This window comes from Sinohyriopsis cumingii, unplaced genomic scaffold, assembly GCF_028554795.1.
Source record: "Sinohyriopsis cumingii isolate HCF-2022 unplaced genomic scaffold, ASM2855479v2 utg000673l, whole genome shotgun sequence".
In the NCBI taxonomy this organism is placed as follows: domain Eukaryota; kingdom Metazoa; phylum Mollusca; class Bivalvia; order Unionida; family Unionidae; genus Sinohyriopsis; species Sinohyriopsis cumingii.
The window spans coordinates 498,131-517,827 of NW_028315923.1; the positions used below are offsets into that span (position 1 = coordinate 498,131).

The 19,697-nt window shown below is 35.4% G+C and overlaps 1 protein-coding gene across 3 annotated transcripts in view; it reads right to left on the bottom strand.

The window, feature by feature from the left end:
• The window catches only part of LOC149773322 (uncharacterized), a 99,507-nt gene that overhangs the window by 54,562 nt on the left and 25,248 nt on the right, over positions 1 to 19,697 (bottom strand). For all 3 annotated transcript variants that reach the window (XM_089946456.1, XM_089946457.1, XM_089946455.1), the window contains exons 6-7: positions 14,905 to 15,150; positions 8,366 to 8,602 (exon numbers count right to left, since the gene is read on the bottom strand). In XM_089946456.1, the coding sequence (XP_089802582.1) occupies positions 8,366 to 8,602; positions 14,905 to 15,150 (483 nt within the window). The remainder of the gene's footprint in view (positions 1 to 8,365; positions 8,603 to 14,904; positions 15,151 to 19,697) is intronic.

Below are 19,697 nucleotides of genomic sequence, written 5' to 3' on the forward strand. Positions count from 1 at the left end.
CTCAAGTGGTCTAAACAGGGTCAATTAGGTACTGGTGGTGAAAGTTTTTTGAGAGGTCTAAAGGTGTGTTATCACCCAATTCTAAAATGCAAAAATCAAAGCAACTGTAATATCACATGAAATTCAATGATGGATGGAAACAATTAAAGGACAAGGATATGCATTCTGCCATTTCTGTGAACATCTGCTATGGTGCAAGAATTACATTACAACTCATACAGGAACCCCATCTCATGAAAGCAATAAATGTACCAATAAACAGACCAACAATGAAATCCATTAATGCAAAATCAAACATGTATAAAAGATACATGTGCCTAGACACTGTCTGCCAAATTTATAGTTGAATGCAATCTCCCGTTTATGGCAGCAGATTTCTTTCTCAGATCTAATCAAAATACACCACTCCCTCGATAACTCGCACACATCGGGGTCCAGAAACATCGACCGCACTATAAGTGAGGCGTGAGTTATCGAGGGACCTATAAAATATGCCCAAAACCAATAAAGTGATTGACGACATAACGGAGAAATAAGGGCAGGGGGGTAGGCAGATTATACTGTTGAATACTCACTTTATAATCGTTCTGAGATTAAATGTTAATAAATATCTCTTCATAACGGTGTACTTTATTATTTCCTCATAGGACAACATTAATTTCAGGATAAATCACAGTAAATTGAGGCGATCATCGAAAACATTATTCCACGTGGTTTCCGTTCACTTAACATGTGTACCACTTCACACATTGTGTACTACGTCACTAATTTTTATGTTGAATTGGATACATTCTAGTTTTATTGTTTGATCCAAATTAGACATTTTTTTTATATACAAAAGATCGACTCTTTTCGAGAAAACAGTGTCGATCGAACGATAGATAGATAAATATTTTTGAATGTGATAGAAGTAAAATGGAAAACAAAAAAAAAAACAAGGGTTAATCAGTACAGACATATTTAATTGGTCTACAAATTTAAAACAATGTAAATTAGAACAAGTTAATACTTGCCGTTTGTGCCACGCCTGACAAATATCAATTCACTTTTTGAAAAAATCAGTTATTTTTTGTGTGTGTGTGTGTTACTCCTTGGTTTCTCTGCCGCTGAGCAAAATCCCTCAGATTTCTCAATTGCATGAGCTTTACGTAGTCAACATTTTGGGTCTCCAGCCACCTTATGGCAATATCAAAATATTTGATTGCTTCCGATGCAGAGGGGTGGGGGGTGCAACATCTGCATCTGCATCACTTTCAACACTTGTGTTACTCCAGTTAGAATCGTCTTCTGCTGCAAATTTGTTCGCTACAGAAATAATTATAGTTTCATCTGACATGTATTCTACTGTAGGGCAATCATTGTCAGCACAAATCCACTCCTCCATATCATCAAGAGAAACGCCCATCTCAGGACCATGAGTCTGTACGAATTTCTCCCAAACAGCCTCGGCATTAATGACATCAGTTTCACTGAAACATTTAAAGTCACTATCATCGTCGTTGTCTCTGTTATTGTTTTGCTTTACATCAAAGGCAGCTCCAAGACCCTTAATCCAGCATCCGAGGTCTCTTGTAATCGATTTTTTTTTTAATGCAACAAACACTTCCCCAAGTTGTTGATCAAAACAAAGCTGGCATGTACATGTAATTAGGTTCTCACAGAAGTACTCACGGGTTTCGATGTGATGGTCGATTGACTCTTTTCATGTTTTCAATGAACATAATATGTTGTGATTATAATGTTTACACTGAAATGGAATTAAAGGATTAGAACGTGACTTTCACACAGGAAGACGTTTATTTGGTGTTTATTTCATTCTCTGTTGCCACCTGTTAGCATTTACCAGAAGTTTTCATTGATCGCTATTTCACCAGACTGTTTATTTACAGTATGATGACAACTATTTATAATAAAAACTTACATAATATATGATATCTTTAAACAGAGGTCTCGCTAGGATTTTAAAAATGGGTCTTTCTGCCTCTGAAGTCAATCCCTAAATATCAGTACATTTTCTCACTCGGCCGCTAGTCAAAGCCTTTGAACTAGCTGCCTAGCTGTTGCATCATGTTCTTTTTTCTTTAATGTACTCTTATAAAATGGCAACAGTACATCAAAGAGTCTTTCAGTCACTGAATTCTGTCATTGTAAATATCAGCACAGTTAACTGATCAACACATTTTCCCACAAAGCAAAACAGGCTGAAACAGGACCGGCAAATCTTTGAATTTTCCCGCGCACCTATTACATGCGTACAGAGGACTCCCGCCTCAGTGATTTTCTGCGTTCCAGATCAAAAATTGGCATCCAAATACGCGTAATTAAGCGTTTTCGAGATCTCTGAAATTAATTCTTCTTTAGAACTTGCAAATTTCAAAATATGGATTATATTTTTACGGGCATTAATCACCATTTTCGATGATAAAACAAGCAATGTATCAAGGTTTAATTTATCAATTCTTATCGTAATTTTTTAATGTTCAGCATATTTTTAAAGATATTTTAAATACATTTTCTCTGGAAAAAATCGGGAGCCAAGACGGACACCGCGTTATAAGCGGGATCGCGAGTTATCCGGGCACGAGTTATCGAGGGAGCGGTGTAATGCTCCCTGATTTGGAAATCACATAAAAAGTTTTCATACAATCAAATGAAAACTGCTCACATAGTCACACAAGCTCTGTCACCTAAGATAAGAAAGTTGCAGGCATGTGCCACAATGAAAACTTTCCCATTTTCATTTATAATAATTTGCAAATCTCTGATCTGTCCATAGCTTGTTTCTTTTTTTTTTGTCACATGTATGCTAATATAACTTTCCATTCATAACGTATAGCAATAACAAGAGTTTCAAGATGGTTGCTATGGTGGCCATATTAGATCTCAGATCAGTACTACTTTCATTTAGTGCAATTTAGACATCATAAGGAGTCTTTTTGTGAAAACCCCATGTTGATACCAAAATTCAATGACAAGGCATAGCAATTGCAAGATTTTCAAGATGGCCACTGTAGTTATCATATTAAAATTAAGACCATCTAGATATCATAAGAAGTCTTCTGGTGACCCCAACCTGCTGTTTTGATATGACCATCTATTCTGAAGAAGTAGTAATAACAATATGTTCATGATGACCACTGTGGCAGCTATACCTGATGTGGAGTAAGAACCATTTTCATTTGCCAATATGACTTTCCATTTAGGAAGAGTAACAATAACAAGATTTTCAAAATGGTTGCCATGGCAACCATACCTGAAATCAGAACATCACTTTCATTTTCATCCAACTAGACATCGTAAAAAAGCCATGCTGATGACAAGACCTTGCCATGAATGAGTGGGTTACAATGTTTCATGATAATTATCCATCTAGTTAATGAGGAACAATGTTAACAAATGAAAGCAAATAACAGACCTTCCCATCAACTCTTCTTGCCTATAACCCAGTTGAGCTTAAACTTGATAGTACTGTTGTTATTGTACAATATTATTTTAAATAGCTGTTCTTAAATACGCTTCGCAAGTTATTACAGAGCTGTGCACCCCCTTATAATTCTTTTCAGTATTTTCAGGGACATTTTCAGTATTTCATGTCACCTTTCAGTATTCTTCACAAGTGCACACCAATACTAACACACAACATTACTGAACATATTTCTTTATAACATCTTGTAACCAAACTGACAATACAAACAATGATCAATACTGCAAAAATGTTGCAAAATATTTCATATTTACAATATTTGAAACATATAACAGTTAAAAATAATTTATTAATGGTCATCAGTGTTGAGCTTAGATGCTGAAGGTTACAGCAGAGCAGTGTCAAGTTCAGTGCTACATGTATGCTGGAATGAGGATCATTGACTTGTCTTATTCATTTCATAGTAGGCACTTTTCAACTTCTGTAATTGTTCAACTGAGTAATGGCATTTGGATTCAAATGGATGACCAGATTTTGACTTAATAAGCAACAATGCTTCTAAAGGGTCGTCTCCCATTGATGACCTCTGCTCTGTTCTGTTCTTGTGCACTGTGGAGAAGATTCTCTCACAGTGGGCATTACTGTGGGGAATGGTTAATAGTTGATCACTTTATGCTTCTCTAATTTTACGTGGCAAGAGATGTCATTCCCGCCACCACACCTAATTGACGGTGGCCTAGTGGTTAGAGCATCTGCCTTGGATGTGGGAGGTCGTGAGTACAATCCCTGGCTGAGTTATACCAAAGACTTACAAAAATGGTACTAACAGCTGCCTCACTTGGCGCTCAGCTTTAAGAGGTTAGTGTTAGGACTGGTTGCCCTGGTGTCAGGATAATGTGACTGGGTGAGACATCATGTTACATATCTGCGACATGATGCCCCAGTGCTAGACATCACTATAAACTGTCAGACTGCAGACATCAAAGCGATATGACTGAAAAATTGTTAAAGCTATGTTAAAAATCCAAACCACACAACACACACACATACACACACCCCTAACTGATATATCAGTTTCACACAGTTTGCAGAAAGCATAATTATCGCCCTTTCTGCTGGCAGAAATGAATTGCCAGGTCTTGCTGTATGATGTGAGAAACTGCTGTACTCATCGCTTCATGTCTTTGATTGAAATTAATTCTTCTTCAGTCCCTCTCTTCCTCATAGATGCCATTTCAAATACATTTTCCGAACCCGACTTGGCCATGATGCTGTTTACTCTACACATGCACTGTTGCAGAGCATTTTGCACATGACCCTTCTATTTAATACACAGGCTGAGAGCTATTACTATACATCCTTGTTTGTTTGTACCCCTCTACCAATTTTAATAATGAAAATGTTTAATGTGATAAAAAGTGCACAGAACTAAGTCAACTGAATCATTGATTTATAATTTCTAACCTGACTGTAACCAGAATGGCACTAATACAGGCATCCCCTGCACCTTTCATGCTTAACTGACTTTCCATACTAACACAGTGCCATATTGCATACACTATGTGCTAGTTTATTTCTATCAGACAACATAATGACATAGCTGATCCTATTCAGTAACTGCCAGATAATTCCATAAATTACCAATACACTGAGAGTTTGGAATTATATCCCTCGGCACACACGAACATAGAAATTAAACCACTTGTTAAATCCACATGAAAGGCAAATTTGTTGTTGTCATTATTTTCCATTGCTTGATTTGACGTTGTAAATATTGGAAGCTTTGTTATTGTTGTTGTTGTGGAGTTTAACGCCATTTTTCAGCACATGATAGGCTATGCATAGCGGCCAGTAGTAATAGTGGAGGAAGAACCCGGGAAAACCCCAGGAAGAACCACATAACCCACAAGAAGCTACTGGCAAGTTTTCTCACATACCCACATTGGCCAAATCCTAGACTCGAACCCACGCAGACAGAGGTGAGATGGCAGTGATCCATAACAGAAAGCATTTAAGACCACTTGGCCACTCGGGGCCCCCAGTACTGGAAGCAGACGACATATGTATGTGCACTGGTAGTCATGCACACATTCATTTGCTAGAAATGGACTTGTCCCGGAACAGGAAATGGATCTCGAGCATGCATGTCTATTACATTGCAAACTTCCATTAAGCATGAAACACACCGACGATGACAATGTTTGAGACACTCTACTCAAAGTCAGGTTAGAAAAAGTAAATCAATGAATGAATTGACTAAGTTCCTTGTACTTTTTATCAAATTAAAAGGTTTCCATGATTGAAATCAGTGGGGGGGGTACAAACAAACGGGGATGTATAGTCAGACTATAACTATGGCGGGTTGCTATTGCTTTACTTTCATACTTATTTCCTTTCTTTTTTTTCGTACTTGCCAAATACAAATTTTTCATATTTTACCTCGCACAAAATCGAATTTAGCTCTTGAAGTCATATTTCCGTTATTGATATTTTTTTCACATACTAAATACAGAAAAATATAGAGGGTGCACAGGTCTGTTATTACCACTGTCCACTCCAAGAAGTAAAAGTTGCAAACTTTGAGTAATCTTGCAGTGATAGCAATCAGTACAGAATTTCTATGGTCAAAATTCCTTGATTAACCACAACAGGTATATACCCGAGAGAGGTATATGTGCAATATTTGCTAATATAAGTTTGCCTAACTCCCCCGGGCATCTTGTGATGTCGACTCAGAACTCTGAGTCAGCTTATATATGGGTCATGTACTTTTTCATGTTTATACCTATTCAGTTGAAGGGGGAGGGTCAGCTTACATGCAAATGAGCTTATACAGCAATTTTTACAACTTTGAAAGGCCTTCTTACCATAATGCTTTTGATTAAATTTTGTATTAAAAAAATGCAATTTACGTGTTTCACATTTTTTAGTAATGGTGGCCACAGTTATGCTGAATCAGCGTACTTTTTAACTCTACTGAAAGTCCATTATCAAAACAAATTCTGCTAAAATTTGGTTCAATTCCTTGGTTCAAAAGGTTTTCCTAATTACATTTTGGCCATAACTGATGATGTATCTGTATAAGTTTCACATCTCTGAGATATCTGATTCCTATATTGTGAGTGTGTTTGTGTTTCTTTTTATTTTTAATGTAGCTTTAACAATTTTTCAGTCATATCGCTAAGATGTCTGCAGTGTGGCAGTTTATAGTGATGTCTAGCACTGAAGCATCATGCTGCAGACTTGTAGAATGATGTCCCACCAAGCCACATTATCCTGAGCACCAAGCGAGGCAGCTGTTGGTACCATTATTGTAAGTCTTTGGTATGACTCAGCCAGAGATGAAACCCACAACCTCCTGGATACAAGACGGATGCTCTAACCACAAGGCCACTAGAGTGGTTATATATTGTGAACAGTAGACAATGCATGCATGACAGATGCTTGATCGGTTGACTTTACAAGGTGCATTAATAAAAATCTTATTAAAAGTATACATTTCATACACTTTACTCAATTCTTTGTATCTTTCTGACCTCTTGGATAGTATAAGACTTCCTCTTAGCCCCAATACAAATCAGCAGTTAAAATTGGGGTGGGTGGGTGTTTGTATATTTATAACAAAGAAAATTCCATCCCAAGTATCCTGAATGGTGTAGTTTACATAATACTGTACTTGAAAAATGCACATAAATGTGATTCACACAGACAATCAGTACAGTGTAATCCCTACAATCATTTTTCCCATACAATATTAAATTTGTGACCAATAAAACCATATAAATTCAGAACTCTGTCAATACATTCTGCAACATCCCTTGTATTAACCCTTTACCTCATGCAAGGGCTTTTGGACGCTTCTACTCCATTCACATGGAAGCGCCTTTAAATGCCTCTACTCCATTCATATGGAAGCGCCTTTTGATGCCTCTACTCCATTTGCATGGAAGTACCTTTTGACGCCTGCTGAAAACATTGGCCATTTTTAGTTGGCTTTTGTAGGCCACCTTCGAGGAAAACCCCCTATTAGATACCTCATTTAATGCTGTGAATGACCATTACATTAGATCACGTGGTTGCTATTAATGCTCTGCTCTATATCTGCTATTCAAAGTAATGGAGGTCGTGGATTTTGTTCAGTACTTTTCACGATTAGAATCACAACTATGAAAGCTTCAATAACTCTGATACTGATGTTTATAAATTATCAAATTCAGATGACTTAGTGATGTAGACGCAAACAAAGAACTTGTATATTTCGAGTAAATGTGAAATGGCAGCTACAGTTGGTCACGCAGCTTCATTGACATGACGGTGAACGAATTCTCTCGAGATTTTAAAGTACAAAAAATTCTTATGTTAAAAATGATTTTATAGCTATAACGATCAGACTTTAATATTAAATTTTTCCATACATAAAGATGTGTACCAAAAATGTAAAATGGTTAAAATTGTTGTTAAACATAACATACACTACACTGCTTAACAGTTAACTGGAAGGCTTATGTGCATGGAATCGAATAGGTAACAGGTGTTCTATTTATAGTGCATTGCACTGGGTAACTTTGCTACATGTGTATCAGAGGGCTAAAAAGCCATACACTCTCTGAGGTAAAGGGTTAAGAGGCTAATGAATTGCAAGGGACAGTAAACTTTTCATCCATTGCACAGCAAACAAGGGTAGAAGTTAATATTTTTGAAGTTACTTTAAAATACAGCTCGAAGGATGTATTATTTAAATTTCTGTAACAGGTAACAACATTATTTTTATTTAATTTTGTTTACAGACAAAAAGAAGTAATATCCCAGTATGCAACAGAACTATCAGTATTATTTATACACTGAACCAATCATTAAGACAAAGTCAATGACTTCAAAATGATATAATATATCAGTCATTTCTAAATCTATGTAAATTACATAAAAATTTATGTATCTTACTGGTATGGTCCTTAAAAAACACTAGGCAGCATTCTCCTTCTCTGTTAAATTCAACTTTCTCCACAGGTCCTCCCCATGACCGTTTCTCGTTCTCAAAATAAAGCTCAATTGTGTCATCAGTTGTGGTGATGTTCAGATTGGAGATTATGATGCAGTTTGAAACATGAACTTTTGATGGTTGGAGATAACTGCCCTCTAGAGGTTGCTTTTTGCAGGCTTCTTCAAGCACTTCAAAATCTTGATAAGACAGAAAATAATACAAATTTTTTGAATGCATGAACGTAAATCAGATATACCACCCAATAAGCACACTTAACAGGAATCAAGTTTATTTTCAGTTATCTAAACAACCTTTTAAAAAGTCATAACCTTTATTTCCAGAAAAAGCAAACTTCTACAATGATGACCTAATGAATACCTGTACAAGAGTAATTCATGCATCCATCACTTAAATTCCCGAAGAATCATTAGCTTCAACATTATAGACCCAATCGACAACACAAATATGGGTTTTTATCATCTGCTTCTTTTTCTATATATTTCTATCACCAAGTGTCACCTGCAGGCATTCTCACCAGCTATTTTCCAAACTAATGACATGTATTATTTTTACAAACTAAATTCTGTGTACCATGCAGTCAACCATTCAAAATGTCTCAGAACATATTATATATAATTTGGAAGTAAAGGGCAGAAGTGTGAGAATTGCAGATTTGCACTATTTTCAAACAGGACCATCTAGACATTATGCAAAGTTTTGCTGATGTGACCCTCCATTCAGGTGTGTGTTTATTTGGAATTTTTGCATAGCTTTATCAATTTGTGTCATATCACTACAATGTCTGCATTGAGGCAGTTTATAGTGAGCACTCCAGGGCATCAAGCCTCATCCAGTCTCATTATCCTGACACCAAGCTGACTAGTCCTAACACTAACCTTTTAATGCTGAGTGCCATTTAGCAAGGCAGCTGCTAGTAACATTTTTTAAGTCTTTGGTATGACTTGGCCAGGTTCAAACCCATGACCCCCCACATCCGAGGCAAATGCTCTAACCACTTAGGCCACTGGAGCAGTCCACTCCATTCAGAAGTACTGATCAAAGTTTCAATATGGTCATAGTTATAGTCCCAGTGGCCCAATTTTCATTTAGGACCAACTAGACCATGGAATAAATGTGTACAGCGTTTCATGGCAACCTTCAGAGTAGTTTATAATAAGCAGCATTAACAAAGTTATGCCAACAGAAGACAGACATGTCATCCCATAAGCTCTTATAGTCCATGATGGACACATGATGGGAGATGGATAACAAGTCATTTCATAAGCTCTTCTGGTCTTTAAGGCCATTTGAATTTTCCAAACTATTTTTACAGTTAGTTTCTTTTCATGAAAACCATCATCATTTCAAAATAATTCAGGAAATACAATCAATTCTGAATAATATTTGCCCATGACAAGGGTTCTTAAGAATGCTTTCTCTCATAAGTGACAGTTTGTAAGACACCACTGCTATAATTTTATGTAGTATGAAATGACATTTTACAATAGTATCATTTGAATAAAATAACTGATGTAAATTTCACTGAATTATTATTATGAAATATAAAATTTTAACACAGGTAAAACCAGTTATAATGGGATTTGTTATAACGGGATTCTGCTCATAATGTGATGACACTATGGTTCCCATTTTTTAATTTAAGGTGATCTCTCTTTCTAACATCCTAAATACATTGTTATGTATATTTGATTTAATTTATATTTGATTTAATTTAATTGTTTGTTTGTTAGTTTTAAATTTTTGTATTCCACTGATGATGATGTTTGTCCATCGGTGTCGATGAGGACCATTTAATGTCATTGATTCAATGGGTGTGGGTCCGGAGATGGCTGATCAGTCCGATCAAGGCCCGGAAGAGTCTGTTGCAGTGGGGACATGGATGTGCAGGTTGCTGGCCAGGAGTTGTGGAACTGCTGTTCCTGGATTTGCGCAGATCACGTTTTTCAGCTGCATCCACCAGTCAATTCTGCTCAAAGGCTTCCGCACCAGCGTTGACTTGACTGCGCCAAGCAGATCGGTTAGCAGCAACACTCTCCCAGCTATCAAGATCAATGCCTAGGTTCTTCAGCGAAGCCTTGAGGGTGTCCTTGTTCCTCTTTTTTTACCACCGTGAGATCTTTTGCCTTGTTGTAGCTCTCCATAAAAGACCTTCTTAGGTAGTCGTTCTACCGACATGCGGACAACATGTAATGTAACTTTATTTACTGGAACAGAGTTCAATTCTGACTGATTATTTTTATTTTTCAAAGTAAACAACTAATAACAGAATAATTTGTTTATTGTTACAAACGTTTGGTTTTCCCAGAAGGATGAACGCTTGACCTCCATCCAGGAATCTGTTTTGCACTGTAGTTAGATTTATTACTAATGTTTTGAGAAAGAATTGTCATTGATGCCTTAACACTTGAGAAGTCGTGGTGTTTTATGTTGTGGCCAGTTTAGGCTAATTATATAATTTTGTTTACATTATTTTAAAGAAAAGTGATTCTTTTCCTTGGAAATACTAGTGCTCTAAATTAATTCTTGGACAATGACATTTAGCGAAATTTATACAGAATTAAGAAACTGGAATAATTTTCTGTGATTCAACAAGAGAATGTTGACACTGCAGCACTTCACAGGTTACAACTGATGTCATCGTCTTCCATTCTGGATTTCATCGGGTTTCAAACAATATTTTTATTTCGGACTTTTATTACTAGTACTTCTATTTTTTAATTCTTGGATTATTTTTGGATTTGATTTGTAAAACCTAAGTTCTTTTTCTCATTTTTACCTTGTTTTTCCAGAGGAAATAAATTAATTGTTAAATTTTAGAAAGCTTATTGTCTTTGCATTTTTCTTGTTACTTTCTGTAAGAGCTTAGACATGTAACAACATGCTTTTGGTAAAGCCAATTAATTTGAATCTCTAGCAGAGTTTTAATTCCAGCACTGCGTCTAGTGTTGCCTTAACTTCATCATGCACCATTTCTGCCATTTTGGCATGTACAGTACACAATTTTGTAAAAAATAAAGTTTACTTTGGCATGAATCCCTCTTACCACGTGATAAGCAGTTTAATATATAAATGCATAGCCAATACTGTTTGCTATACATTCTTATCATGTGATAAGCAGTTTAATATATAAATGCATAGCCAATACTGTTTGCTATACATTCTTACCATGTGATAAGCAGTTTAATATATAAATGCATAGCCAATACTGTTTGCTATACATTCTTATCATGTGATAAGCAGTTTAATATATAAATGCATAGCCAATACTGTTTGCTATACATTCTTATCATGTGATAAGCAGTTTAATATATAAATGCATAGCCAATACTGTTTGCTATACATTCTTATCATGTGATAAGCAGTTTAATATATAAATGCATAGCCAATACTGTTTGCTATACATTCTTACCATGTGATAAGCAGTTTAATATACAAATGCATTGCCAATAATGTTTGCTATACATTCTTATCATGTGATAAGCAGTTTAATATATAAATGCATAGCCAATACTGTTTGCTATACATTCTTATCATGTGATAAGCAGTTTAATATATAAATGCATAGCCAATACTGTTTGCTATACATTCTTACCATGTGATAAGCAGTTTAATATATAAATGCATAGCCAATACTGTTTGCTATACATTCTTACCATGTGATAAGCAGTTTAAGATACAAATGCATTGCCAATAATGTTTGCTATACATTCTTATCATGTGATAAGCAGTTTAATATATAAATGCATAGCCAATACTGTTTGCTATACATTCTTATCATGTGATAAGCAGTTTAATATATAAATGCATAGCCAATACTGTTTGCTATACATTCTTATCATGTGATAAGCAGTTTAATATATAAATGCATAGCCAATACTGTTTGCTATACATTCTTATCATGTGATAAGCAGTTTAATATATAAATGCATAGCCAATACTGTTGGCTATACATTCTTATCATGTGATAAGCAGTTTAATATATAAATGCATAGCCAATACTGTTTGCTATACATTCTTATCATGTGATAAGCAGTTTAATATATAAATGCATAGCCAATACTGTTTGCTATACATTCTTATCATGTGATAAGCAGTTTAATATATAAATGCATAGCCAATACTGTTTGCTATACATTCTTATCATGTGATAAGCAGTTTAATATATAAATGCATAGCCAATACTGTTTGCTATACATTCTTACCATGTGATAAGCAGTTTAATATATAAATGCATTGCCAATAATGTTTGCTATACATTCTTACCACGTGTTAAGCAGTTTAATATACAAATGCATAGCCAATACTGTTTGCTATACATTCTTATCATGTGATAAACAGTTTAATATACAAATGCATAGCCAATACTGTTTGCTATACATTCTTACCATGTGATAAGCAGTTTAATATATAAATGCATAGCCAATACTGTTTGCTATACATTCTTACCATGTGATAAGCAGTTTAATATATAAATGCATAGCAATACTGTTTGTTATACATGTACTTAATGAGGATACACAGCAGACCTGGGTACAAACAAGATATTTTCAAAGGGAAGTAGGATATCCATTTCTATGCCCAACCTTTTCAATTCATCAGTATGTTAATATGGCTCTGATATTATTTTTTATTAGGCAAAATCTGTTTCTTACGCTGCTATTATTTTTTTGAATGACAGCTGTACTCAGATATTTATATCACACATTATCCTAACTATCCCCATAAAACTGAATAGTTATTAATAATATGGTCTTGTTCCATCCTGGTGAGAATGATTGCTTATGAACCTCTCTGGTCCATAAATATAAATTTGAAAGTGTTGGCTTGATTAGTTTGGTGTAATGGTCATGATGCCATGTTTCAGACAAAACTTGATCAAACTAAATTTCAAAAATGTATCAGTTTGGTTTCATGTAGATTCAGCAAAAGTGATTAATAGTGGTGACAAAAAAATTACAATCTATGATGGTTCTTAGAAGTAAAATAAAGAAACATTTTTTAACTTTCAGTTTGAGTAGTGGGTATCTTGCAGGTATATTAAAGCTGATTTCGACTGGATCTTTTGATCTCATCAAGCTATAACAGGGAAGTTTTGCAGTGATTTTTAAAACCCTGAAAAAGCTAATTAATCCATTTTCAAATCTACTTTTTTTTAATGGGTTTCCAAGACAACATATTCAATAATGAGATTATAATTCCTGGTATGAAGTCACAACTAAATGTAAGAAAAGAAGCTGCTATTTTGGGATTTCTTAAAGTTAAGTGAGTAATACTTGGGTGTGGGGTTCCATATTGTACAAGAATATTTTAAAATGGATCGAACTAATCTCTAACAGCTAATTTTTTCACATTTTATTGGCAACATGACAAGTTATACATAAATAGGCCTACATTACCATTTACTCTGGCTGTAAAAGATTCATTTCAGATTGCTTATAATTAACTTATTTGGTTGAGATTTTCTAAAGATGTTCCTACCAAGGAATATTAACATAACAATTTTATAAGAATTATCTTCTTTTCATTAGCATAATACTGTATTTTGGGGTTTGGAACCCATTACCCAATTTTTGCACCCATTAAAAACCATCATCATCATCAGTCCCAAAGTCTGGAAGACCGTTGGGGTACCGTACAAGACCTAACAACCAGCTTCCTCCATTCCTCTCGATTTTCCATCTTTCTCAGTGAGTCGCTCAGTGTCAATGATTATAAACAATGAGCAAAAACACTTGACTCTTACGCTGTACATATATTTTTTATCATTAAAAATGATAAAAATTACATATGAAACTGATAAAAAAATCATCCTAGTTCCTTCTTACTCCAAACCCATGGTTTACAACGAAGATGATTACAAGTAAATGTAAAACAAAAGCAAAATGCCACAGAAATAGATTGTGCAAGTTGATATTTTCTCCACTAACAAAAAAAATACAGGTATTGGCAAAAGTTAAATTTGAGCCCTGCTTTATGACTTGTGGTCTATCAACATGTAGTAAATTAATTCGTACATGAAAAACTTGGTGTCATTAGACAGGTGATTTCCCACTGGAGTGGTCTTTCAAGATTGGTTGTCTCCCACAGCAGTGCTAAGAAGACAAGTGGTTTCTTGAAACCTAGGTCTTTTGAGATGTGTGGTCCCTTATTTTAGTGCTATGTCAAGACTGGTTGACTCCACAGCAGTGCTCTTTTAATACGGGTGGTCTCTCATAGCAGTGGTCTCTCAAAACTGGTGGTCTTCCATGGCAATGGTTTTTTCAAAATAGGTGATATTACACAGCAGTTGTTTCTCAAGACAGGTGATCTTCCATAAGTGATTTTTCAAGACAAGTGTTCTCCCATAGCAGAGGTCTCTCAAGACAGGTTTAACTGAGAAAATATGTAAATTAACTCCCTCTAACACTTTAATAGTTTCTTATGACTGCCTCACTGTTTGAATTGTTTTGTCTTTATTTTGTTCCTAATTATAACTTACCAATGGTTTCCTCAAATGTGATGATAACTCTTCGCTTGTCCTCATCATAGAGAAATTTAACTGGGGTCAGATTTATTCTGGCCTCCAGAAAATTGGTCAAGCCATCCTGGGTCACTTTACTGTTAAGCCCTGCTAACAAAACCCTGTCTTCATAGGTTGGCCTGGGTGGAGGAGGTATGTACAGTTTCACTTCCAATGACTGGCCTTCCACTTTGTGCTGACCATGAGAAACAACCCTCTTGGCAACTAGAAATAAAGGAGAAATTGCATGATACACATCATTATTGATCATTGTTAAGTCACTTTGTATTATATAACCAACCAACAAATGAACCTTCATTCCCCATCCAATGAATGAACCGTCTAAGAATGTTCTGGAAGGTTCAGACTAGTAGAACACAGGCCCAGTCTGCTATCCATATAACATGTAGATGTACCATAGCCATCATCTCTTTTCGCAGGACAAGTCTACTCATTTGACAACAAAGTGGGGTGGTTGAAAGGAATCTGGCAATAGTAGCAGGTAAACATTACATCATCAAAAATTAGTTTGGACACCCACCCCAACTACATTTCAATATCAGTAATATGTTACCAGCAATATTGCATAGATGAATGTGCCAGTTAGGTGGGAGGCTGATGGCTTTGGTATAAACAAGGAAATACATTTACTGTGGGAATGACCACTACCTTAAGTTGGTATCTACTTAGGCTATTTTTTGTACCTGACAATCAGCCCTAGAGAACTTATATCCTCACTATAGTGCACCAGGGCACAAAGGTAGAATCATGTGGTGTTGCATGACCACAAAAAAGACAGCCCCCATAACATCTTCCAATGACTGCTGAGTTAGATATACCCCTGTAGAAGCAATGGCTACATAATAACAGGCCCCTGATGGTAAGGGAAAAATAACCTCTAGTGATCATTAGCATTATCTATCTTCAAATAGTGCATACCAAAACAGCAGCAGTGCCCTTTCATGTAAGGAAAAGATGCTTCCTACACTTCCTTCTCCCTTTATGAGTGGCCAGATATAATCATAAAGCCCTGAGTGGGCATAAGAGCTGATACAGAGTTTGACCACTGGAGAGATACAACTCTGATTGGCAATCTCAATAAGGAGTAGAGCTTCTGACAGAAGCTGTATTTCTTGTAAAGAAAACTTGTTGACAAAGGTGAGACACTGACGTTTAATTGACACTGAATCATAGACAACCCTGTTCAATAGACAGAGCATGAAGCTCATTCCTTCATCTTACTAATGAAGAGCAAGAAAACCATTTGCAAGGTTACGGGTTCTCAAAACAAGCAACATCCAATAGTTCACAAAGGGTTCCATCTGGGCATTAGAGAACAAGACACCAGCCTCTGCAGCTCAAAATGCCTGATAAGTCAGCAATATGAGAATCTGAACTGAAGGATAGACATTTTGAAAATGCAAGTCTGTTGAATAGGGCTGCCCTTTAGCCCTTAAATAGAAGAAACCAAGCTTTGTCTCTCTTTTCTCTGAAGCAATGTCAAGGGCTGGTCTCCCAGCTGGTCAAGACCATTGAATCATAATCATTGGGAATATTTGTGAATGTGAAAGTGAATAGACAAACCTGCAAAGGTGAGCTGGGACTGGTTTTAAAACTCCTTTGCAAATGTGCAGATATGTTGGTAATTTGATATGCATTATTTTAATTGAAAATCAAGTAAATATTTCAAGAATGTATTTAACTGAAATTCCTATGTCAATGCCACCATTTACTCATTATAACTAGCTATATATTGCTATTATTGTTTTAGGGAAAAGTCAATGTTGGTATGACCATCCCTTAAGGAGAATTAGCCATACAAAGACTTTCAAGATGGCCATCAAAGCTGTTTGGAAACTTTAACATGATCATTTTTAAACTGGAACAACATTTACTATAAAGTAATTATAACAAATAAAATGTCCATCCATTCTGGCATCTTCAGTAGCCAAGGTTCCAGTAGGTTAACCTATCTAACTTAACATGCTGTAACAAGTTTTCCTGAACCAGGAGAGAAAAGGAATCCTACTGGATATATTTGCCACCATAGAACACAGAAACCATGCATCCTTAATAAAGCAGCCTCGAGAAAACCACACACAAATAAAATCATCTTTTACAGACAGCACTTTTCAATTCAAATTTTTTTCTTTTCATTTTGCTCATTAGTCACACCACCCATAATTACTATTAAAACAATGAAATATCCAGGATATAATTTATGGTTACGCCAAATTACATAAAATAACAGATGGTGATATGGCTCATCTATTTGTATGTTAATATAAATTAGATACACATCCTGCATGAGATCAGGCAGTTCCTGTTGAAATGTTGAAAATACATTTTGACTATATATCATGTGCAGTAAGAAACAAGGCAAATTTAAATGTTATTTTGTTTTTGATTCATAGCATCTGATAATGCACTCTAGTTAAATATATGTATATATAATTTCAATTCTTGCAGAAATCCCAAACAGTTGTTCTTAGCTGCTACATACATAAAATGTATTATTCCAACATTTCTTTGTCTGAACTTAAGAAGGAACTTTATTAATATATATTTCAAATTAAACTGATTTCTTGTCCTTGTTTAATATAAAATGTAAGTTATTTCTACAAATATCTTTATTCCATATTTAATGATATATCTTGTTTAAAACATCAGCCAGGTTAGATAAACAATTGAGCTTTTTGCATATAAAAGAAATTCTTTAACACATTAAGGATGATGCTGATAACTACAGACCAATTTCAATACTACCAAACTTGTCAAAATTGATTGAAAAACATGTCCATGACTCATTCATGTCATATTTAACCAAACACTTGCTGTTACACCCTAATCAATCAGGCTTTAGACAGAACCATTCCTGTGAGACTGCATTGATCTCCCTAACTGATAAATGGCTTCAAGCACTTGACCAAGGTAGAATAATAGGAACTGTATTTGTAGATTTCAGGAAAGCTTTTGACATGGTGGATCATGAAATCCTTTTGAAAAAACTGAAAATCTACCAGTGTGATGAAAGAACAATTAGATGGTTTACTTCGTACTTAAATGAGAGAACACAACATGTTTACATAAATAATGTTCTGTCTGAACCTGAAACAATTAGATATGGAGTACCACAAGGCTCAATTCTAGGTCCACTACTATTCATTTTATTTATTAATGACCTACCACTTTTACTAAGAGACTCAATAACATCTACAGATCTCTATGCAGATGACACAACATTGTCAGACATCCAAAACACAAAGCATGAGCTCGAAATTTCTTTACAGAATGCCCTAAACAAACTGGAAAACTGGTGCACATGTAATGGCATGGTGGTAAATACTGGTAAAACTAAAATATTACTTATCTCAACATGGCAAAGAAGGACAAATCTTGATAGTGATGAACTATGTCTGACATGGAAGGATACAAATCTGCAAATAGTCTGTCATGATAGGCTACTTGGTGTTCTGGTAGATAATAACCTATCATGGACTGAACATATCAAACATACCAGTAAAAAAGTCAATTCAAGTTTATGGCTTCTCAGTAGGATAAGACATTTTCTCCCTGAAAGGCACAGGAAACTATTTTATAACAGTTACATACAACCCTATTTGGACTACTGTAGTACAGTATGGGGTAATTCAAATGATAAAAACATAGCAAAGCTGGCACATCTTCAAAAAAGAGCATTTGAGCTAATATCAATCCAGAAAGAAAGCAAGGAAAGTTTAGATGGTAGGTTAAAAATATTACCTATTAAAGACCGAATCTGTTTGAGAAAAGCCAAATTAATGTACAGGATATCTCAGAATAGTGCTCCTGAATATTTACAATCACTATTCCAGTATAGGCTACCTGGTAATACTCCCCACCTGCGATCCATGTCAAGCAAACAGTATAAAATTCCCAAACCAAATAAGGAGTTATTTAAAAAAAGTTTCCAATACTCTGGAACTCTGCTCTGGAATAGTATTCCAGCTGAGATTAGAAATGCCCACTCTATTTCCTTCTTCCAAACCCAATATATCCAGTGGCTTCAGAGATGCAGCTTAAATAAATGAATTCCTTTGTATGAGGGCCTCAAGGTAGATTAGTTTTTAGCTAATTGTGTTACCCTCTTTAAATAAGGTCATTATTATTATTATTATTATTATTACCCATGGAGGATTTTGTCATTTTCACCTGAAAATCAAGTAGGAAACACATTTTGAAAGCTATTTCTGAATAGATCTGAAAACAACAAATCCCCAGTGATCTTTCAATAACATACTGCCTAGTTGTGTTAGAAACATCATTTTTCATTGGCTATTTGACTCGCGCATTAGCAGAAGAGTAAAAGATGGCGTTTTTTTTTGTTTTTTTTGCTAAACGGAGCCATTATTTTTGTATCAGGACCACCCTTTATTCCAAATGCCCATCTTATCCTACTTTTTTGCGAAGGCTCATCTATCTGTTTGCAGGTCAAACCAGTTTGCCTTAGATGTGAGACCAAAAAGTCTCAAATCCAGACACAAAATCAGAGTCCGACCACGGGCGAACTTTGGGTAGAAAAAAGTCGGGTCCAAAAATTGAGTTTTTTCATCTGTATTTTGTAATGCAACTAGATATTCAAGATTATTTGGTATCATTGTAGAGCTACATCTGTCTACCTTTCTATAATACCACCCACTTTAGTGTATCATGCATGACCATGACACTACAGAGCTGGCAGTAGGCTACTACCTCCTGCCCCATTAAGTCATCGCTAGGGGTTAATGTGTTAA